This window comes from Alligator mississippiensis, chromosome 9 (assembly GCF_030867095.1).
Source record: "Alligator mississippiensis isolate rAllMis1 chromosome 9, rAllMis1, whole genome shotgun sequence".
Classification (NCBI taxonomy): Eukaryota; Metazoa; Chordata; order Crocodylia; family Alligatoridae; genus Alligator; species Alligator mississippiensis.
Genome location: NC_081832.1, coordinates 8,097,234 through 8,121,063, shown reverse-complemented (window position 1 = coordinate 8,121,063; position 23,830 = coordinate 8,097,234). Strand labels below are relative to the sequence as shown.

The 23,830-nt window shown below is 39.2% G+C and overlaps 1 protein-coding gene across 3 annotated transcripts in view; it reads left to right on the top strand.

Moving 5' to 3' along the window:
• GNAS (GNAS complex locus) overlaps positions 1-23,830 on the top strand; it is a 211,838-nt gene that overhangs the window by 138,406 nt on the left and 49,602 nt on the right. For all 3 annotated transcript variants that reach the window (XM_059713228.1, XM_059713230.1, XM_059713231.1), the window contains exon 5: positions 18,766-18,863. In XM_059713228.1, the coding sequence (XP_059569211.1) occupies positions 18,766-18,863 (98 nt within the window). The remainder of the gene's footprint in view (positions 1-18,765; positions 18,864-23,830) is intronic.

Genomic DNA, 23,830 nt, shown 5'->3' with positions numbered 1-23,830 from the left:
AGTCCACACAATCATGCCTCCTGCCATGCTACACAGGCTCCCTCTGCACTGGCAAGAAGCAAGCTGCTGTGGCCAGGAGCCCGATCTGCAGACAGGTTCCCAGCTGCAGGAGCGCACCATGCATTCCCAGGGCTGAGAGCTCCATCACCTGACCCGGGCTCCTGACCGCAGGATAGCAGCTGAGGCTGTGTCCCAGCCATGGAGGTGCTTCACACTTCCAGTGGCTGCAAGACCGCAGCTGATGTGATCTCCCAGCTGTGGGGCATGCCATGCACCCCCGCCACTGAAAGACCACAGCTGATGCAGACTTCCAGCTGCGGGGACACTCCACTGAACCCATGGCTGGGAGACTGCGCTGGTTGTGATCTCCCAGGCTGGGAGATCATATCTGCTGCAGTCTCTCAGTCTTGTGGAGTATGTGGAACACCTCTGCAGCTGGATGCTGGCAGCTTCTGCAGTGTCGCAGCTGCTGCAGTGTCACAGCTGCACGGGTGCACGGAGTGTCTCTGCAGCTGGGATGCTGCCTCAGCTGTGGTCTCCTGGCTGCAGGACTTCACGGGGCACCCCCATGACTTGCAGCCCTGTCACTTGATGGGGCTTCCAGCCACAAGGCCTGGGAGCCAACACCAGCTAGGAGCTCCCAGGTTTGGGGGTGCACATGGGCTCCACCAGCTGGGAACTCCAGTCAGCTGATAGGGCTCCCAGCCACACCTACAGTTAGTTATATGTATAATTAAAGGCATGATGGGAAGCAGCTACAAAAGTATTACCCATATTATGTAGAATAACTTTGTAGCTTATTCCTCTTTTTTATCATGCCATTGACTGAACATGTGTCCGGGTGATCACTTACGGTTTGTGTAGATGGGGCCTCAATGAGAGAAGTTGATTAATCTTACATAGGACTATAATTATTAGCAAATGAAATTCATCCTCTTAGGTGAGGGGGCTCCATGTGCCCCAGCCCAGGGGTTGTGCAGTGGAGCCCCCACACTGAGTCACGAGGAGCCCAGGGCTGCCTGCTCTCCTGTCTTGAGACCTCAGCACGGCGGCTCCACAGCGTGCGAAAACGGGGAGAGCAGGCAGCCTTGGGCTGCCTTTTCCCCCATCTCTGCATTTGTCCTAGTGCTTGCCACTTTGGCGTGCCTTGCGCTGCCTTTTTTTTGCTACCAGGAAATCCCAGTAGCAAATTGCCTTGGTGCTGCAAATTAGCAGTGCCAAGCACTGATTTAATGTGTAATTTGTGTGTTTTGTGCAAAGAGGTTTTCAGTGTCACAAAGCACATGTGCCTACATGTCTGGATCCAGCCCAGTAGTCCAATTAATTCTAAATACTAATTATTTATCCATATGGCATATAACCCTTTTGTCATAGATCTGACTTAGCTTCTTGGGTTCATTCCTACATCTTTTAATTAAAACATTTTGTAACTACCGTAGTAGTTAGATGCAAGTATGTCATCTTGCTCCGATGTCTGCCACATGGCTATGGGTTGTGTTTTGGGGGTTTGTTGGGGTTTTTTTTAAAGCATAAATTGTAAAATCTTGTTAACATGCAAACCTGCTAATTATCAACAAAAAACCTAACAGCCTCTGACCATATCAGTAACATAGTCTATTAATAATTAGCTTAATAGTTTTATAAACTATAGGAGAATGGTATGATTCAAAATGTTATCATAAACCATTGAAAATAACACAAAAACTAAGGATAATTTGTGATGCAATCTCTCTCATTTTTAAGGTTCAATCCTGCAGAAATTAGGGTATTACAAGACCACTCTCAAATGTGCTATTTTATTTTTTTATTATGTTTTTAAATTATATATACAGTATGTAGTAATAACTTTTTGTAGCAGCAGGACTCGATTTGTTGAATTGGGTTTTCTAAATACTTACTTGAATTATGAGATTTTCATGTATTCTAGATGTGAAAAACCATGGTCTTGTTTTACTTGGTCCATGAAACAGGAGAAGTTTGAAATCATTATAGTACTATCAAGGCAATCTTTAAGTTACAGAAAAGTTTTACCATCTATACTCTATAAAGAAATGTCATTTTCTTTAGTATAATATGTTCTTCTGCTGGTTATATTCTAGAATTAATCATTTTTGCCACATTCTGTAGGGTTGTTAAATCTGTTTTTCAGAAAAGAAGTTTTTAAAAGAATACATTTTTGTTTTAAAAATCAACCTATTTAAAATCTGTGATTTTTAACTTGTTTAGAATTAAAACAATGTACTCTTCTCTGCAGTAACAGAGGTTGCCTACTTTGCCAGTATTTCCTTTTTATTTATTTATTTTAATGTAAGGAAGGTTTCCTAGTTTTGCCATTAAATTCTTAGTTTTCCTTAAACCTTAAGTTTTAGCAGAAGATTCAAGACTAAAATAACTAAAGGGTCCTAAACCTTCATCACTGCTGGTGTTGAAGCACGCAGTTTATAGATCCCCTTTACGCCTGCTTCATTATGAATATATACATATTTTACCACAAATTTTCAGGAGAAAATATTATTATGGTAATTCCAAGATATCACTAGACTAAACTTTGAATACAGGTTTGTTTTTAAAGAAAAACTCCTCCTGTCTTGTTTCTGTGAATAGAAATGAAATGGGACCTATTATAAGATCTAAATAGACTTCCTAACAATATTGCTTTTTCTGCAGTGGTTGGTTGCTTGGCTTGTTTGCTGCAACACTTCCTGGTTCTAAAAAAAGACACCTGATTTAGCTGTTAAATAAATGTGGCAGCAGCTGCAGGAATGAATATAGCCTCACCTTTTTTTAATAAACCAAATTGTCTGGCTAGTGCTAGCAAATCCAAATGCACAGAAAATGGTGACAGTATTGGAACATATGTCCTTATTTGTTATAGACCATAAAAACATAATCCGGTGCATAAAATGAAACTTGTCAGCTAGAAAATTGCAGGGATGTGCCCTTCAAACTCTATCGTGCTCTCAGAAAGATATCTATACAATTGATAGAAATCTTGTAGTGCGTTTCTCACATTGTGCCACCCAAAGTCAGGACTATTTGAATTATGTTATGTACATATGACCTCTATACTGCAATAGCTATTTAGCTATGATGGTAAAAGGGGGAGGGAGAACCTTTTTTCTTGTTTTTTGGGGGGGGTTTTGGTCCTTAATTTAGCTTATATAAATAGTATTGAAAGTGTGGTAGATACTTTACTGTAAATCTGTTTTCATTCATTACTTTCCCACAGTACTTTATTATCAAGTTTATGAGCTGAGGTTTATGACTGAATCCATGTTGGACAAATAGTGCTTTAAATTCAGATACAGTTTGCTTTGTCTTGCTTAGAGCAATTTTAAGGTGTAGGAGCAGATGAATTCATTTGCTACGGAAATGGAAAAAAAAATAAGAGTGCTATCAGCAGAATTGCATGGAATATATACATGAATTGTAAGAATTTACCCCATGGCCCCAGGAGATGTTTTGCTGTATGGAAAATCTTGCAAACTACCCTACAGACGTATCAAAAGGGATGTTCTCTGCTTTAAAAAGCAAGTTATAAAAAGAAGAAAAAATCCCACACAGTTCCTTGCCTGTCTTGAAAATAATACCTTAAATAAATCTTGAAGAATTCTGAAACTGAATTGATTTTTACTGTATGAAGTGAATGCAGCAGTAGGAAGTAACCAGTCAAGGAAGAATAGTGGGGGGAGAAGAGGCCAGTCAGTTTTCATTCTGGTTCTGTTGAAGCATTCTAGCACTGCAGGGTTTTGGATTTCAGGCCCTGGAAGGGCATGTTTAAATCCAAATAAAGCCCTTTATTATCATTCATAAACATTCCTAATGATCTTTGATTTAAAAAGTTAAAACAAAACTTAAATGTTAGTTTAGTTACCTGACCATTTAGCTGATTAAGTTGTAGATGTATGTTCTACCGAACACACTATAATGTATACATTTTGCTCTCTTTCGTTTGTTTAGATTATACATAACCATTGACATTAGTCCCTAATGAATAGATGTACATTTGAGAAATTGGTATGCGAAGTGGAGCATAATGAGAAAAGCTACATTAGTTGAGTTTACCCCAGCTAGAATTGAGTTTGGAGAATGTCTGCTTAGGGCCCAGTCTTGCAAACAGTTCCAAGAGCACAGGCCCTCTTGTTTGTTGTGACACCGTAGAAAGTCTGTGAGACTTCACATGGGAATAGAGGAGGGTGTACATGTGAAATAGTTTGCAGGATGAAGCCTTGTGATTTTTGTTCTTGTATAGGTCCTGGGCATAATAGACATGCCAGCAAAGTGTGGCCATGTCTATTAGCCTGTTAGATTATGCATGCATTGTTTAAACCAGCAGTTCCCAACCTTGGGTCATGACCCAAATGAGGGTTGCGGGGGCAATCCCAGTGATGCCACGCATAAAGGATGAGCTGCACCGCATGCCAGGAGCTCCCCTGGGCTGCTGCCGCCGCGCTCGGCTCCCAGCTGTGGGTTGTTGCAAAAAAAGGTTGGGAACCACTGGTTTAAAAAAAAAATGTGCTCACTCTGGACTTCCTTCAATAGATCCATGCCATCTGAAAACCAAATAGCAATTCTCAAAATGTTTTCCTAACCTTGGGAAACTTCCAAATTAGAACAACTTCTTGGTCTCTTCTTTCCCTTTTTAATAGGATCAGTGAATGCAACACTATTTGCATTTTAATTATGCATTTCTACTGGCTTTTATGTGTAGCACATCAGTGTCCTCCTTTAGGTGTTTTACTTGGGTTCAGGCTAGGCATGATGTGTTTAATTGTAAAGTGGGGTCATGAGTTTGGATTTAGTTTTAGAGAATGTTTCTGCTGAAATCAACATCTATATAGCAAATTGATGAATTATCCTTTTCAAAAGGTATACATTGTTTAAATCATGTTCTAAAGTGAAGATGTTTAATAGCTGTAACTATGGGGTACATTATACAGGATCAGCCTCAAGTCAGATTTTTAGCAGGTAAAACCACAAGTTTTGTGAACATTTTATATTAGTAGTCACATTAGTTAATGGCTATGTAAGTGTCTTTCTGTCTCATTTTGAGCATATACACTGTTGGTATGGATGCAAGTAAAGGTATAGAGGTGCAAATAGACTTGAGCCTCACTTAGGAGATCAGATCTTCAGATATTCATTTGAATTTTGGATTTGTGTATGGTCTTACACATGGGCTGAACAACTTAAGGCATAGGTACATGAGAAAAGCTACTGCAAGGTAATTGAATGGCTAATGGGCACATACTTACTCTTAGCGAAGGACGGGTAAGCTATTGCCAGATTAGAGCATGCCCATGGGCAGCTACCACAGAGTAGCCTTCACATTGTAAATCCCTGCCCCTGTTTACCTTGCAGTAGCTTGTCTGTGTGCCCATGTTTGTTTTATTAGTAATAGTTTGTCAGAGATGTAAAATGGGAAGCCATAGTTAAAGTTGCTCCTACCTCTTAGAGTATGCACTGATGTGCAAGGAAAACTGGACTGTCTGCTCCTCTTGATTTTCTTCATGTTGCTTTGACTTTATTTCTCCCTTCCAAATTGTGGGTGTGATCTGTCCTCCCGAAATGCACTTTCAGCTGTGCATTCTTAGAATATCTCTTCCAAACCAAAAGTGAGCGGGTGGTTTGAGGGATTTGTTTTTTAAATGCCCCATTTGAAAAAAGGCTTTCTTTTTACCATCCTTCCTCTCTTGATAGGCTCTGCCTAACTGCTTCAGCTTATTTCTTAGCGCAGTCGTTTGCAACTAATCTTTGTTTCCTCTGTGCACTTGGAAGTACGCAGATGTACATTATCTTCTAATGATCAGGTCTTTCTACCTTCATTTCATTAAATGGAAACCTTTAAATCAGTAGATAGAATTCTTTTTTCTTTGTCAGAATGAAGTAGTAAGAGCATCCAAAGCTGTCCATTAATGGCTAAAAGTTATTTTGGCTCTCATTGCATAAAGTGTCATAGACTCTGATTCTGCTAATTGAAGATGGTTTTTAAATCTTTTTGAGCAACTTTGGGATGAGTTAGTGGCCATTAATATTTTCTTTTTTTTTTTAAACAGAATCCTGAAGTGATTGTAGGATGAGAGTGATAAATCTGTGTCCTTTTCCATGGCCTCCCAGTCAAAGCTGTGCCATACAGTAGATCTCCCGATTCCCCTGTCATTGCCTTTTAGCATGAGTCCATTTTTCCTCCACCATAAAACTGCATCTGTTTAATAGACAGTTGCATGCAAAAGAGAACATGTGTCCGAATGTGGTTTTTGTTTTGTTTTTTTATATCAGCAGAGTAAACTTGTTTGGTTTCATCGTGAGAAGGAGGTAAAAGGAGAAGCATGGTAGTGCCAGCAATGCCTTTTTAACCAAAGGCATTCTGCTGGTGATAGATGTACACTTGAGTGCTGGCACATCCACTGACTGCTATAGTATTCTGAAACTCCAGCAAAGGTTTAAACATCATAGCAGTTTCTGGAAGAAATGCCCCTCCCATCACCTGCTCCTCTGCGCAGCCGGGTTGGCCAAGTCTGGCATAACTTGTGTACCACAAATGTGAAGACACAGATGCTGCAGGTAGTTGCCCCCAAGACTTCAGAATTCTTTCTTGTTCTAAGCATGAAAAGTCATTGTTAATACGACAGTATTTCCACTGAAAATATTTTTGATTCGGTTACAGAAAGCGCTGTAGACCTTTCCCATAGAGCTCTGCATCGTGCTCTGGATGTGGGGCAGTTATGAGAGTATATCTGAAACTATTCTTAGGTATGTGCTTCCTTTGTGATGGCACCAGCACATTTCCTGTAAAATAGTAAGCTATAATTAACACTTATTCACACCATTTAGAAATGCAGATTTTTCCCTATCCAAACAAACATCTCTATTAACCTTCTCATCTGAGGTTTCATATGTGCTAGGGTCACTACCTGAAGATGGGGGTCACTGGGATCCTAGTCTGAAGAGAGGACAACTAACAATTGTTTCGGATCTGATCTGAGTGGCAGAAATCTGTCAAGCACCTCCTTTCCCTAAGAGGAAAAACAGCTTTCCACTGTTCCTGCTACAATGTGCATGGTGTCACATCAGCATTGTGAGCCCCTAGGGTGTTCTTATATCCAGATGTAAGTGTTGCTTGACTGCCATGAGAGTGAACTTTAAAATGGTGGGTATACAAAAAAGTATTTATAATAAGGAAGTTCACAACCAAGGCTTAGGGGCTTGTTTTTTTATATCTAAAAACTAAATGGCCAAAGGGAAAAATGTCTCCTGAGATGCCTTTTTTTACAACTGAGAACATGATTTGTTTGACCTTTTAATCATTAGGTTTACAAGGGGATGACCTATTTAAAACTCTTATTATGAAATGTGTAGTTTCATGGGACACTGAACTTTGTCCTAACGAAACTGAATCCCAGTTATAACCACAATATTGGGTAAATGCTGTGCACAACTTTTGATAGGTGTTTTATTTCCTAGCAGGGTTGACTTTAGCTAGAACCAGTAAACAAGTTCTAATGACGGATCCACCCCGTGCTTTATATTTTACAAAGAGAAGGTAATGTTGCATGTCTGTGCTAAGGTTTCTGTGAATATTGTCATCGCTTCAGTCACCCTGCCAACGTTTTCCCTGCCAACATCCTAATGCCTGGAAAACATTGCTTCAAAACTACATTTAAAAAAAGTCTCCTGAGTATTTATATATATTTGGAGGGGAAAAGCCTTTTAGACGGTTTGTCTAGTTTTTTTCCCTTCGTTTTCTACTAATATTTTTTCCTTAGAATGTGTCTCAAAAGTTTGCACTTGAGTTCCTGCTTTTTTTCCCAGGCCCAGAGTTTCTCTTCTGAGCATTATATATTTTGTTAAAAAAGCATTCAGAGCACTTATTCAGTTTCCTTCAGCCACTCTAAAAACATTTCTCCTAGTTAACTTTTATAGAACAGCTTGTTACCTGGCTGACGTCGCTTCATTTAGTGAAGATTTGTCTGAGCACTGCAGCATGAATAAGATTTTAATAGGATTGAACTCTTTGTGAGTAGAGCATCTCCTTCCCCTGATCCAGTTTGTTCTCACTAACTTCTTTCCCAAATGGGCTTTTTCCTCTTCTTCCTCGTCCGTGGTGGTTTTACTCATGTTTGCTTTTCTCTTCCAGTTGTCTGCTTAAACGCCCATAAACAAACACAAGGGAGTTCAAACCATTACTCATCACTTCAGTATATTGGAGAATTTTCAACAGTTCATGGTGGGACAAGGGGTCTTAAAGCAAATAAAACAATACTTAAAGGAGAATTCCCTCTTCAACTTGCCCAGGGATGCCATTCTATTAACAAATTGTGTTTAATCACAGCTGTTGCTTTACAGTGCCCTCTTTGGACAGGGATTTTAGATGTATATTGTGCTCGTTCACTTTTGCCGGAAAATGACATGGGATGAAGCTTACCTAGACAGGGTATGTCATGGCAGCTTTACTGTATTTCTGCAATGATAAGGATCATTTTTGGACTCAGGTTGTATATCCTATTATGAGATTTGGGATGTCATCTCACACTAAATTTGTCCAGGTTTGTTATTTTTAGGTACTCTATTAAAGACCTTCTTTCTCATAATGCAGGACAGACCTGCATTGACATTGCTGTATAGTGTAATAGAATGTGCCAGCAATGAATTAGTGTTATGGAAACAAGTAACAGGCATGTAAGGACTAGTCTTTTGGCTGTTTCTTTCCAGGAAACTTGCCTGCTACAAAAAGTGACTGGTAATTTTTGGCTAATTTGGTTCCCATTTCATTGTTCTTTTAGAGCAGTGGTTTTCAACCTCAATTAGACACAAGGTGCCTCTCATTACGCAGAAGGTACCCATTGGAAAACACCAGCTCTTAGCTCTTGCTTTATTTTTATTTGACTATGGTAAAATGATGTAGCAAGTCTTCTGTTGCCGAGAATTCAGAAGGTTTGTAAAAGGACAGAATGGTTTTGACCCTCTAGATACCCATTTGAAATCTTTGGGTTTATTTTGTGAATTATGTGTAGGTGTTTGCACCTAATAGCGCTAATATTGTGTTGTACTCTTAAAAAAAAAAAAAAAAAAGATTTCCAGAGAGAGAGAGAATACTATTCAAACTCACAAATCTGCCACTTGCTTCATATTTTATCCTTGATCTTTGCTTGTCGTCTTTTTAAATATTTAGTACATCTTTTATGTTTTCCCTAACAAGATTTCTTTTCCTTATCTTGGCTCCAGAGATACCTTCCATGACTCATATGAGATAGTGAGGATTTCTCTGATTTACTTTTTGTTTTTACACTTGCATGTCATTGCATAGTTGCGTTAGATTTTTTTCATAACTTTTGGCATGTACGTGTTGTAATGCAGCCTGTCTAAAGCAGCCCATTAATATGCTGTAAACAATTTAAAATATCAGATGCTTTCATAGAAGTCATTTTCTAATGCAGGTAAAACACGACTGTACTATGTGCCTTGTTATCGTTTCTCTCTCAGCTTTCTCCTGGCATGAAACTTTCTGGTTTTTACGTTTGTGTGAGCTAGATCACAATTGAGCCCTAAATACACGGGGATTTCTGCAGGTGTCAAGAAAAGAAAAGATTGCTTAATAAAGGAAGTCCAGATTTGGACGGCCAGTGCCTCTGAGGAAGCTTAAAAACACCCTGACATGCTTAGCTGAAAAAAAGGGAGGAGGCGGCAGGGGGAGCAACCAGAGAAGCCCAGAAGCATGGGAAATACTCATGGTAGAAAATAGGCATAGCTACACCTAGACCATCCCTGACCAGTGGCTGTTCAACCTCTCGTTGAATATCTCTAGTGATGGGAGTCCACAGCTTCCCTAGCTAGTCCATTCCACTACCTTGTTATTCTCACAGTGAAGAAGTTTTTCCAGGTATCCAGTCTAAACTTACTGTGCTGCAACTTCAAGCCTTTGGTCTACGGCCTTTCTGCAGCAAGAGAGAAAAGTTGCTTTTCCTCTTCTTTATGGCAGCCCTTCAGGTATTTGAAGATTGCCATCATGTTCCCTCATAAGCACCTTTTCTGCAAGCTGAACGTGCCTAGCTCCTTCTGCCTCTCCTCGTATGACTTGCTTTCCAACCCCTTGATCATCTTTGTTGCCCACCTCTAGACTCTCTTTAACTTTTAACTTCTCTTTGTCCTTCTGGAGCCCAGAACTGCACACAGTGCTGTAGATGAGACCTAACCAGTGCTGAATAGAAAGGAACTATTGGTATTTTATTGGTATTTTGAAATGCCAATAAAAAGTTCAAGGAATGTGGACTTGAATTATTTTTTTCCATCCTATGTGGACATTTAATAACTGTATTAAAACGATTGCATAAGTATTGCTAGTTACAGTTTAAATTAGAAGGACAGATGCCAAAAAAAGGTCTTACTTTGCAGTAATAGATATTTTATTACTAATCTAGCTAAGCCAGACAGATATTAAGGCTTCCTTTGATTTATATCTTACTACTGTGACCCGAAGTTACTGTGGCCTTGGAGAGGTCAGGTCACAGTGAGCGTGTGCTGAAGGGAAGAGCTGTTGAAGGGCTCGGCGCACTAGATCTGCTTTTTAGTCGAGAGCCCTCATGGCCTAAAAAAATTAATCAGGGCCAGGGTCTGGTCTTAATTTTCCTCCTATATAACAGCACATCGGAAGGAGCTGCTCCTAACCCCTTTCCCATTTCAAGGCTACTAGTATTGGTCAGGAACTTCTTGTTTCTGTCTACCACGTAGTTACTGTAGTTGTAGTACGTAATGGTTTGGCTGTACTGTCTTGCTTTTGAAAATCCCTGTTTTTAATTTGCTTCCATGTTCAGTTTCCAGGGAGGCTTTTCATGGTTTATTTTTACTTTTCTCTGTGCACATGAGTTTGCCGAGTTCAGATTAGCTATAATGGACCGTCATAGCAAGAAGCTCTAACAGTAAAATGTAAGGCAGAAGGCAGGACAGGAAGACATATAACAGATTTATTTAACTCATTCAGAAAGGCATAAGCTTTCATAGGCAACAGGTTCCTAACTTGTCAGATTCCTAGCATCTGCCCTGTCCTGCCTCCTGCCAGACTTCAGGCTAACACAGTTAACTACCTCTCTCTCAACAAAATGTAGGACATGAAACTTGGGAACAGGAGCCTAGGATTGTGTTTGTCTATCCTATAGATTACCCTTTGCATTCTGAGCAAGTTGCCTAATCTCTCTACCTTTTTTTTCCCTCTGTTAAATAAAGACAGTTCCTACCTCACAGAGTTAAAGAGTCTAGGAAAGTGCAGTGTATTAAAATTGCAGGGCTGTCCAAGTTTTTAAGTCCCTGGGGGCCATATGCCATGTAGATGTTCCCCACCACACCGCTGCAGTGTGTAGGCATCCCCCGCCCCATCACTGTGCCTCATGGGTGTGTCCACACGATTCTCTTTCCCCTGCAACATGTGCCCGTATGGGCACTCCTTGCTGCACCGCTTGGGTCTGATCTCTTTTCCCCATTGGGCATAGCCCTGCACTTACCCTTAGCTCCCTGTGCTGCCACGTTGCCTTACCCCCTGGGAAGTGGTAGCTGGATGAAGGAGGGGGGAACATGAAGACTCCAGCCGCTGTTGCAACCAGAGCAATGGTGGGGAGCCATGGCTGGATGAGAGCCCAGGGGCTATACATTAACCCCTCGTGGGCTACATGCAGCTTGTGGACCACCAGGGTTTGAATTGCATTTGGACTCTTTGTGGGGGTGGGGCAGTCTGCAAAAAAAGAATTAAACCAGTTCATTGATTAACAAGTCCACCTAAGTGAAGGAGCAGTCCAATCGGAGACCCCTGCAGGTTATGATTTTTAAATCTTACAGGGGGAGCCCTCGTCTCTTATGGGGGAGCTCGGCCTCCCCCCGCCCACCACCTCTCGATTTGCCCCCTGCCTGGACAAGTGTTTTAAGTTTGCATTAATGGAAGAAGTCTATTGCATTGTCATTCTTGGTGCTATTGGGAGATCCTATCTCCTGCTGATTGGCAGGTCATTAGAAACTGAAGCAGGTTTGCTCCTGTGAAGTATTGACCTTGTGGTATGAGATTTGGGGACTTTGCATCAGTTTGTGTGACTACATTTTTGACTTTGCATATGCTCAACTGAGACAAAGTGAGGTTTTGCTGCCACTGAATTGGCAGTATAATGTAGGAGGGGATTTGGTGTAGCATGCAAAGATAACAGGCCTGTTTTTATTAGTGCTGGACACGGGAGAGTGAAATTGCAGTCATTTTGTCACAATCCAAATACATTTTTTATCTTTTCTGCAAAAAAAATGTGGATTGAAGAAACTATTTGACTTGGCCTTCAAATAAACAGAATAGCAGATTCTGCTTCATCTTGGAACATCATGTGCTGAACAACTCTGGGATATAATTCAGCATTTAAGTAGTTAACAATGTGTAAAAGCAGCACAGTAAAATGGTAGCACTCATTTATTCAGGTTTATTTAACTGTTGCTTATTTGGACAACATGCATCAAGGTAACAAAACTGGGACCAAAAATCTTTGTAGGAGAGATGGACAAAAGTGCAAGAGGACAGACCACATTTAAAAAAGGGAAAAAAGGAGGAGGAGGAAGGAAGGTTAAAAGTGTGGTGGAACATAAAGTTCAGATCCTGAGTAGATCCAACAGAGAGGTTCATTGTTCTAATGCATTTTTTCATTAAACTGCTGTTTCTTTTTTTCTAATACTAGCATATGGTCACAGTTCATGAGGGAACTCTGTGGCCATTGCTAAATTTTCTGTACATTTGTTCTAGTCATTTGTATGGGAGGATAAAAGGAATATTAAGGATGTTTTAAAGTAATTGGTGTGGCAGATGAATTCAGTTTAAAATGCACTATTTCAGCCTTACACGTAAGTTAAATTACTAAGCTAGTTACTTAGTCTGGTGAGACTTCCCTGAATTGGGTGGGACGTTTAGATGGTTTATGTACATCTAATTCTGCTGCTCCTTCAGCAAAGATTTGGGTCATTTGGGTTGCCGACTTTGCCCCTTGGTTGAGCTAAGACTTCTTCCTAGCTGTGTGAAAGTTGAGTCATTGCGGTGTCCTGTGTTAAAACTGTTTCTTTTTTAGAACTAACAGGACGATAGCAAAAAGAAGGCTCCATAAAGTGCCAGGTTTTCAACCTGTCCTCCTCCTCATACTTTGTTGCAGGGAGGTTCATAACATTTCTTTTCCCCCACTGCACTTTGTTGTAATAAATGCCAAGCTTTCATTTTGGGGAGGGGCAGCGAGGAGGGGAGCGTGGAGGGTAATCACAATTGGAACTAGAAAAGTCTAGAAAATACTTTTAAAAAATCTGCTGATATTTGCTGATATTTAAAATCTCAAAGCAGGAGGTAACTTGGAGGACAGGAAGGATGAAACTAAGGATCAAATTGTGAATCTGTCACACTCTGTCTCCCCCCCAAAAATGGTGACAGGGGAACCCAAATGAAAATGGGCAAGAGAAGTTTTTGGGGTTTTTTTGTTTGTTTTTTTTTTAACTATAATGATTTAATAGTTTACTGTTTCTCTTCCTTCTCTTTCTTTTTGTAAAGAAAATATATCTCATTCTTCAGCTGCAGGTATATTTTGTGTTAACACGATGCAACTATAGCTTTTGATTTTGCAGTTTAACCTACCTTTCCAAATCTGCTGATCATTTTAAAATCTTATGGTCTAATTATAAGAATAATTTAAATTAAACTGGGAATGTTACTCCAATAATAGTTTGAAAAAAGAAATGGAGGGAGGGGAGAAGCTGCTGCCAAAATCAGTCTCCTGCTTTAAATGTTTTCCAAGTCTTCTTAAAATGTTTAGAAGAGAATTTCATTTTAGAGAAAGTACAAGTGAGTTTATATTTGCATACCTTACATATATAGCCATCATGATTTAATACCTGTAGCAATAAAGATGTGCTCAAATGAACAGTTGTCTAACAGGCCATTTGTATATAGGCTTCACACAACTACATGATCCTTCAGAGCAAACATACAGATGATTTCTATAAATAATATGGGAAATTCTGAAAATCTGGATTGCTAAACTTATGTGTAGGAGCAGACATAGACATAGATAGTTCTGTCATGTGTGGTGGCTTTTAAGCAGAACTTTATAAATTGTATTAGGACATGGCTCCTTTCTGGCTAGCCAGAGGAAGTAGACTAACCTACCATGTTCAGTATGCCCCTGAAACAGGGCTATTATGCTCATAAGACAACACTGCCATTCCTATCACTGAGCTCCTTCGGAGACTTCCAAGCCATGGTGTCTTTAGACGTGGCAGGGCTCCCTAAGTCATTTCCTTTCCTTTTAAAAAAAAAATAGGGAAAATGTAATTAAATAAAAAATATATGCAGTAGTTATGTAAAAGGTGACCAGGAACATGTAGCCTGAGCTAGTGAATAACACTTATAAGGATATTTAGCCCAAACCACTTAAAAGCTCTGAGGTCTAGCCAAGAAAAGCCCATGGTCATTGATAACAGTAGTGTGTGCAGCGGTTTGTATACTTAAGTTACTAAGCTGCTGAAATTTTTTTTTCTAAGCTTATTTGAAAATTCTTTTTGTTGGACTGTTAGCCAGAAACATAATTAGATACAACACATGTGAGGTTGCTGATTCTAAAACATTTTTCCCATGCAGAAAATGCATTTTTACAATAGTATTTTTATAAATGTGTTGCAAGAACAGCAAAATATAGAGCCCTTCATGGTATATGAGTTTGATTATAAGACTTTTCAAGGAACATAGCTGCAATAGTGAAGAATAGCTCAATAATAATACCTAGCTCTTTATTAGGGCATAGCATCTATAGATCTAGTATGGTGTAATTGTTGTAAAAATTAAAGATAGGTGGGCGATGGACATTTAAAAATGTAATGTACTTTGATAATATAATTCTTGGGATTCCTTCCAATGATCTCCACTTTTTGGAACATGAAAAAGAAGTACCCTTATATTAATCAGGTCTTTATCAATCTAATTAAAGAAAAACATTTTGTGTTTTTAATTTTTAAAGTCTGTAAGTGGGATGCTGACATTTCCAGAACTATAAGCAGATCTTAAATTTGGCCAGTGTATTACCTTCAAATGAGAAAAAGGATAAAATAAATACTTCTATGATAAGCAGATTTGGGGAGTTTGAGAGTCAGTGTGTATGCTAAATTTAAAGTTCTTTTTAAATTTGTTAACTATTTTACCTTCAGAAGGTAGAGTAAGTGAACAACCTGGAGCCATAATCCTTCTATTTCTATATAAATTAGCTCATTGGTCATGAATATATAGAAACATTGGGGGGGAAAATGTTAGATAAATGTTATTGGATGAATAAATTACTCCACCCCATGTCTAGCTCCTAATCTGTTCATAGTATGCGTACAAACTAAGTATATACATACTTATATAAGTGTAAGGTCCTTTAAACAAGATCTCTCTGTCGCCCATATCTAGAGTTATAATGGTATTCTAGCCAACAGTAGCATGGCTTGGAGGCATATACCATATTTTCTTAATCACTCATGCACCTTTTTCCCTAAAAATCAGCTCCCCAATGTTGTGGCATATATATTGAGTGAGAAACTGATTTTTCTGTTTGTGACGTTACTATTCAAGCAGCTGCGGGAGTCAGTAGACTTAATAGCTCATTGTTCTTAACTTCAGGGGTGTTAAAATAGTTTCTCCTTTTAACCATCTTGATGTTGCACTAATCAAGCTAACCTTTCGTAGGGCAGTTCTGCTGCTTCTAGCTGTTGCTTGTCTCTCTCCTGCTATTTTCTGGAAAAATCTTTTTATTCATTCTGTCTTTCAAAAACAGGGTGTGTCTTATACTCCAGGGGGAGGTTATATGCAAAAAATATGGTAATCTTGAGGTGGTGAATGTGTTGAATTGCACCTTGAAGTGAACAGGAAGCCAGTACAAGCAGTATTTTTCTCCTTTGGCCTGTTTTGCTCAGCAAGTTGGTGTTTGCTTTCTTCTCAAACTTAAACTTATGTACAGTCTTCAAGTACAACCCAAAGTATGTCAGTTTGGTATATGTTTTGAAGTGACTTATTCATCAAAGGATGAACTTGAAGAACTTTATAATTGCAGGCTTCCTGTTACAGAAGAGTACTACGTTAGAAAGAGATTGCGTGTGCATTTTAGAGTCTGAATTATTTTTTTTAGCTTTTAGTGTTCAAGTAGATATTCAGCTTTGATTCTTTTTCAGCATCCGCACATAGAAAGTACAAGATCTTACTACTTGTGTCAAGAAGTTTTCAGATAACATCAAGCTGGGGGGAGTAGTAGATATGCTGGTGGGTAGGACTAGGATTCAGAGTGACTTAGACAAATTGGAGGATTGGGCCAAAAGAAATCTCATGGGGTTCAACAAGGACAAGTGCAAAATTCTGTACTTAGGATAGAACAATCTCATGCACTGGTACTGCCTGGGCAGCAGCTCTGCAGCAAAAGACTTGGGGGTTACAGTGGACAATCAGGTGAATATGAGCCAACAGTGTGCCCTTCTTGCCAGGAAAGCTGGCATGCTGGGCTGCATTGGTGGGAGTATTGCCATCAGGTCAAGGGAAGTGATTATTCTCCTCTATTTTGCATTGGTGAGGCCACATCTGGAGTACTGTTTCCAGTTTTGGGCCCCCCTCTACAGAAAGGATGTGGACAAATTGGAGAGTCCTGTGGAGGGCAACAAAAATGGTTAGGGGGCTGGGGCACATGATTTGTGAAGAGAGGCTGAGGGAACTGGGCTGATTTAGTCTGGAAAAGAGAAGACTGAGAGGGGATTTAATAGCAGCCTTTAACTACTTGAAGGGCGTTTTGAAAGAGGTTGGAGTTGGACTGTTTTCAGTGGTGGCAGATGACAGAACAAGGAGCAATGGACTCAAATTGCAGCAAAAGAAGTTGAGTTTAAATATTAGGAAGAATTTTCTCACTAGGAGGGTAGCAAAACACTGGATTGGGTTACCCAGAGAAGTGGTGGACTCTCTGTCCTTGGAGATTTTTAAGATCCAGGTAGACAAAGTCTTGGCTGGGATGATCTAGTTGGGGATGGTCCTCCTTTGAGCAGGGGGTTGGACTAAATGAATTCCTGAGGTCCCTTCCTACTCTAATTTTCTGTGATTATTAGAAGCTCTCCAAAGTGGAGCATTGAACTGTTTTGGAAGACTTGTTTGAAGTGGTTACTAACCAGCAACGAAAGTAATCATGTTGGGAACGTTAACGCAGTCCTTTATGTTTGTTTTATCTTCTTTTATTTTTAAGAAATAGACTGGATAGGTAACTGAAAGGCTACTTGTATTTCTGCATCATACTCTAAAATGGTGATTCTCAACCAGAGTGCCGGTTGAGAATCAGCCTTTTAAGAGTGCTAGAAAGTGTGAGCTAGGTAATGAGGAGATGAGCTAAATAAATGCAGGGTTGGGCTTGACCCTACCTGCATGAATCTCCCACCTCACCTACCTCCCCCACCACCACTATCCAACCTCAGTGCAAGGAGATAAGCGCTGTAATATATCAATTAGCTTTTGAAATTGGGTGCCACTGAATTCACAGAAGTTACAGAGGGTTGCTTTGAGTCCACAAAGGTTGAGAACCACTGCTCTGAAAGAACCATCAGTGATTTAAAACAACATAATTTTCCAGTGAATTATGTTTCCATTTTGTGGTAGGATGGATATTACTGTTTAACCTTTTTTATAAGTTTTTTTTTTAGAAGTTTTGGGGTATCTGCAACGTCACCTACTTGTTACCTAATATAGCATCTGTGTTACCCATCATTTCTTATCTCCTTATTGTAGAATTGGAGTTTATAGATGCATGTTTCCTTATATAATCAAAGCGTACTGAGATCCTAAAGGCATTCTGGTTTTTTTATTTTTAATAAATTTATAGATTTTTTTTTTTTTTAATTCTTATTTAGGTCAAATTTTGTGCGTGGGATTTCTTTAATGTGTTTTTTTTTACTCTTTGGATTTGGGAAATGTCTAGTGCAGTGTGTGCATTTTTCTAAGTATTAATTCAGCTAGTTGGACTATGCAGTATTGGGATAGTGTCCCACAAGTACTGTATTTAGATATTCAGGATGTGAGGACCAGTTTTCAGAAGTCTATTTGTATTCTCATATTTTTGTGACATCTTTTGTTCCACCTTTCTAACTGCTCCCACCATACTTTTTATAGGAGTGAGAATTCACAAAGATATTGTTAGATAACATCCAATGTTTTACAAATATTTAAAAACTCTTCTAGAGAATCATACTTTGAGTTTTTGTTTTTAGGCGTGTGTTTGGGGAAAAAAATTACCTGTAATTATTGTTTTCTGATAGTAATTAATATGTTATCCTTAATATAAGTTAGAAGCATCAAAATCAGTTGTGAACCAAAGTTGTATTTAAAAAAAAAAATAGTTCTGGTGATTAAAAGTTAATGGAACCCTTAAGTCACTTAGGTTAAGTTACTTAAGCATGCAAGGAAGTTTTATCTTAGGTCCTTATTTCTTCACGTCCACAGCCTGAAAGTCAGTGTTACTTAAGAAGTACTACCAAGGGGATCAGAATTGTGCTTGCCTAGAGAACTTACAGCTGTTAGAACAAGCTCAAGATACTGTAGAAATCTGGTGGTACTTATGATCAAAAGATTTTGTAAAGATGCTTTATTGTGTAGGTCTAAAGTTAGCCCTAAGCATTTGCCATTTATACTTGGGGGGTTTTGTTTTGTTTTATTTATTTTGCATGTACATCCTTTTCTTGCTGATTTTTTTCATTATGTTTTATTTTCAGGAGTTTTATGAACATACAAAAACACTTTGGCAAGATGAAGGTGTGAAAGCCTGCTACGAGAGGTCTAATGAATATCAGTTGATTGATTGTGCACAGTAGTAAGTAGTACTTCTGTTCTGCTATATACCGTCATAAGCTGCAAATTTCTTAAAGGATTGAAAATTATATAATTCACTTCTGAATGTTCACAACTTCTGTACCATTGAAAAATGTTTATCATGCATGACACCTGTCTTTTGGAGAACCAGAAAAAAATCAGGTGCCAGGTGTTCTGAAAACCCTGGAGCTACCTTGTAGTGGTCTCAACAGGAGAATCATTTTTGTTTGTGAGATTGCCCACATCTTTAAGTGCCCCAAAAGACAACCTTCCCCCCTGTACAGTAACAGTCAGACTGTGTCCTTTCCCACTAGCAATCAAAGAACATCTGTGAAATAAGTAATTGTCTTTGGAAAAATCATACTGGGGAAGCTTTATTGTCTGTGGGGTTTTAGTTTATTTTAGCAGCTGAAAACAAGGAGAATGGAGCCAGCCGCTTGGCCAGTCCTTGATCCATAGGTGACAGGCAGGGACCCATTGTGTTTGTGCGTTTCAGAATATGTACTGCACCTTTCCCCTGTTATGTTATTGTCCGTTATGATAATTGGGGGCATCTGAAGAGACCTAGATACATACTTAAAATTCTTTTTCACATACAGGTAGTTTAAAAGTTTGTTTTTTACTGGTCTCTTTGTGAAGATGGTTAATATTGCATCTCAGGTGTACAATGAAAGCATTGGGGGAGTAGAAAGTAACGGTTAACAACTACCAACTGGCCATGTTGGAGTCTGTGAAACAAGCGTAGTGTTTCTGAAGATGCGTTTGTGAGATGCATTTCATGAGCTCTGGTTTACTGGTGGTTGAATGTTTAAGACTGGATCTTTTACAAGTTATAGTAGGCCTTTCACAGGTCAAGTAGGATATACATGGTTTGGTTTACTTCAGAACAAAAGTGAATCTAAAGGGACACTTCTAAAGGGAAATATGGTTTTCACTTTTCTCCCAGGTTTTCATATTAAGCAAAATCCAGAAGAGCTTTTTCCATTCTGGCAAAGAGCCATGTGACAGAAGAAGTGCAAGGTCCTTACTTACTGTGACTCTTGGAGTTCCAAGTCTTAAGAAACCACTTCAAAGTTTATATCATTGCTAACTTGATTTTGTTTGACCTGTACCTGGAACCTTTCATTAAGGGACTCTCCTCCCCCCTCCCCCAATTCTGTTTGTGGTTATTTAACACAGATTTCTTTGCAAGTGAATGTATTACAATGTAAGAAATGCTAATGAGTTTGCAGTTTTGTTTAATAAGCAAATTATGCCCTTTAGTGTTGTCTCTATAATGTGTAAAAACAAACAAAAAACCCAAACAAACAAACAAAAAACCCCCCAAAAAACCCAACCTATTAAAAACCCCATTTCATTCTTGTAGCATTTGGTTACCTTGCTATTTCTGCTAACGGAAGTAACAGCTGGTGCTAGGACCTCGTACTTCCTCTGTCACAAGGCTCTTTGCCAGAATGAAAAAAGCTCTTCTGGTTTTTGCTTAATATGAAAACATGGGAGAAAAGTGAAAACCAACTTTTCTGGTCGTTCCTTGTTGTAGGACATTGGACTTTGTGCTGAGTCAGAAGCCAGGAATGGCCTTTGCGATGGTTTTACCATCCTGCTCCATCTAGTGGAACACTGGTTTTTACACCTTGGGCTGTTGAACCAAAAAAAGGAACGTCTGCTGGTGGCAAACTGGAGAGAATTTTCCAGAATGTTTTTTGACATTTCGTTTGTGTATTTCTTAATCTTTTCTGAAGTTAACACGTTACTGTTGTTAAACTAGGGTTTTATTGTTTAGAAATTTTCACAATGTTTTGGTAGTTCTTTACATGAAGTTTTTCATGGTTAATCCTAGTTGATTTTGGTGCTTTGCTGGTGTGTGATTGTTGATATCAAAGGACTAAAGGAGAGGTGGTGTTAATAGAAAAATGCTTGCTCGGGACCTTCGGGTTCAACATGCAGCTTGTCTCGTTTACTGGTGAATCTTCTAGAGAAGTGTCAAAAATACCTTCTGGCAGAATTATCTTGAAATTAATTTATTAATTACATAAATCCAGTGGCCACACTTAAACAAGCAAGCAGAGAGAAACCTATCAAAGACCAGATATGCTTGCAATTCAGCCAGCAAGGGCTATTTTCATTTGAATATGGAGGCAACAGTCCCTACTGGAAATGGGAGCTAGAACAGAACACTGCCTGCAGAATATCTGCTTGGACTTGGCAGTTCTTCCAGAGAAAGTGTCCAAGGATTTTAAACGCGTTTTGTTTTTACGTGCCAGCATAAAACAAGAAACAGTACTATTGAATTCAAAGAAAAAAATGATGTTAATTCTCTTTTAATTTCAGAATAGACCAAGCTACCAAGGTTTTCTTCCTCATGAAAAATCTTTGTAAAAATATTCAGCAACTTCTTCGCCATGTGAACAACTTGCACTGAGCTTCTATACAATTTACCGGTTTATGTAGTTGATCAAGTTTATGCTTCTTTTGGAAATATGTTATTATGTTGTCTGCTATAGTCATCTTCACTAGGACTGCTTCCAAGTGTGCAATTCTTAGTATATCAATTTTTACTGTTGTGGGCCAGTTCTTTATAAATATTTAGTAATAAGCACATTTTGAACTTTTGCAGGGAGTGCGTTCATGTATAAAATAGTTACTAGCAAGTTATGGGAGCCCTGGGTTGCTCAGGTTCAACAACCACCTTTTCCATATTCTGTCAGTAATAGTAAAGAAATAGATATGTTGTGGAAACCTAGGGTTCCCTAAGATGCTTTGCTCAGAGGGTAGAATGCACCTCTCCTTGTGCCAAAACCTAGTAAAGTCCATGCAAGGTTTCTGTAAAGAAATCAGAGTTAGGATGGATCTGCTTCTGTGTGCGTGGATAAGTTGCATGTTATTAGTGCCACCTCTGCATGGCTCTTGGTCAGCTGTCCCTCAGAACCTCCTTTTGGAAGGCTTTTTTGGGTGCTGGCATAGACTATAGCAGGGTGGATTTTATTTAAATCAGTTGCTTTAATTCCTGATTTAAATCATAATTTAAATCACTGGTCAGGAAGCCTTAAATTAATTTAATCATTGTTTTCTATTAAAAGTGCATTCTTGTTGTTTGATATCCTTTTTATTCATTTAATTTTTTGAAACTTCACACTTTTAGAGAGAGGTAAGGGCTTGACTCTGTGTACACAAACTTGCAGAGACAAGAGGGCTGATGGGTGGGTAATCGTGTCTGTTCTTTCTCATCTCTATACACTGCTGCTAACAAGGATGTTATTTCTGAAGACACAAATCCACAGTTTGAGAACTGAAATTAAGCATCACAGAGATGCTTAATGAGCTCTTCTAGACTGAGCACCGAGTCCCATTGGGTAGAGTGGTTTTCTTTCATCTTTCCTAATCTATAGAGGAGCCTCTGGGAACCCCACAAGATTGGGCCCCCATTATAGTGCATGGCTTGTTGTGACCTATTTATAAAACTTTTCTAAAAAGGTTACATGAATATATTGTCTCAAATAGTATATAATTAGAAGCTATAGGCCCTATTCCATGATGATATCTTTGAGCTTTAACGTATCTTAAAAAACCTATATAGTTTTAAATTAAATTTTATTTTAAAAGAAAAAAGCATTTTAACAAAAAATTAAAATATGATTAAATAATAATCTGATTTACATTAAAAATACAATTTAAAAAAAAATGTTGGTTTTATCCACCCTGCTTTATAGGATGTTGACAGAAGTGCAGCTCCCCACTGTAACTCACGGTGCTTCACAGGAAGCTACATGAATTACAGCAATGCCCTCCCCCCCCCCCCCCCCAACTCCTTCAGGGGTTAATTTGTTATGCAATCAGGCACTTTTAAAGCACTCTGCAGCTGACACTTCTGTCAGGGCACAGCTGTAGAGCACTTTCAGGGGGGTGATCATGCAACAAAACATCACTTCTGTCTGTGCCCATAGTGTCTGTGTCTTGTTACATATTTGATGACCTGGAGCCAGTGCTGTGACTCTTACCAGTATCATATAGGCACCAGGGAGAGTTTCCTTCACTTGTGCTTACCTTTTGCTTTTTCATGTCTCTTCTTCGAGGAAAGTAGATTTTCTGCATAGAGAGAGTAACTGTTTTCTGGCAGAAGCTTCTGCTGGAACCTAGTGCTATTCAAAGCTACAGTGTAATTTAAGCTTTCAGATCATACCAAGAAGCAAGATTTGGGATGTGCAGACTTGTGTTCTTGGAAAGGCCACGTTTAGGGAAGCAGAAGAGTTGGTAGGCCAGAGAGATCCCACCCACAATGCTGGAGACAAGGAGGTAGTTTTCTGTCCTGGGGTGGAACAGCTATGCGCTTACCTCATCTGTTTTAGCAACAGAATACGTATCTCTTAGAGTCTTGGCACCAGTATCAAGGTGTAGTATTTTTCTCCCGTGCCTGTTAGGCAGCTAAATCCTATAGTGACTTTGTTAATGAAGCTAAAAAACATGTCATCATCTTCCGAAGGCAGGTTAGTCTTAATGTACTCTGGGGAGGCCTGACTTTCTCTCTCCTTCTTCCCCCAAGCCCTACCCCATAGTTTAGGATGAACTTTGGCACATAAAAGTAAAACACAGAAAAGCTAGAAGCATCACCTGAGCTTTACACCTGATGGCTGCAAGAGTTAGTGGGGGTGTAATCCCACTTACTCATGCTTTTAGTACTCTCCTTCCAGTTATACACTATAAAATCCTGCCCATGTTTCCCAAGAGAATAAATGAAATTTGTTACTTCAGAGGAACCCCTGTTCATTTGTAAAGACTAGCTGCTTCTGCTGATTTATAAGCTTTACTATACATTCTGCTTACTAAAGCTTGCAGTTTCTGGGAAGGGGGAAGGTGACTTTCCTTTCTCTTAACCACGCTTACTAATTAGCTTCTTGCAGTTCTGTTAGAAAATGTGTGGCAGGGGGAAGTTTTCATCCGTTTCATTCAACATAGAAAGCACTACACATG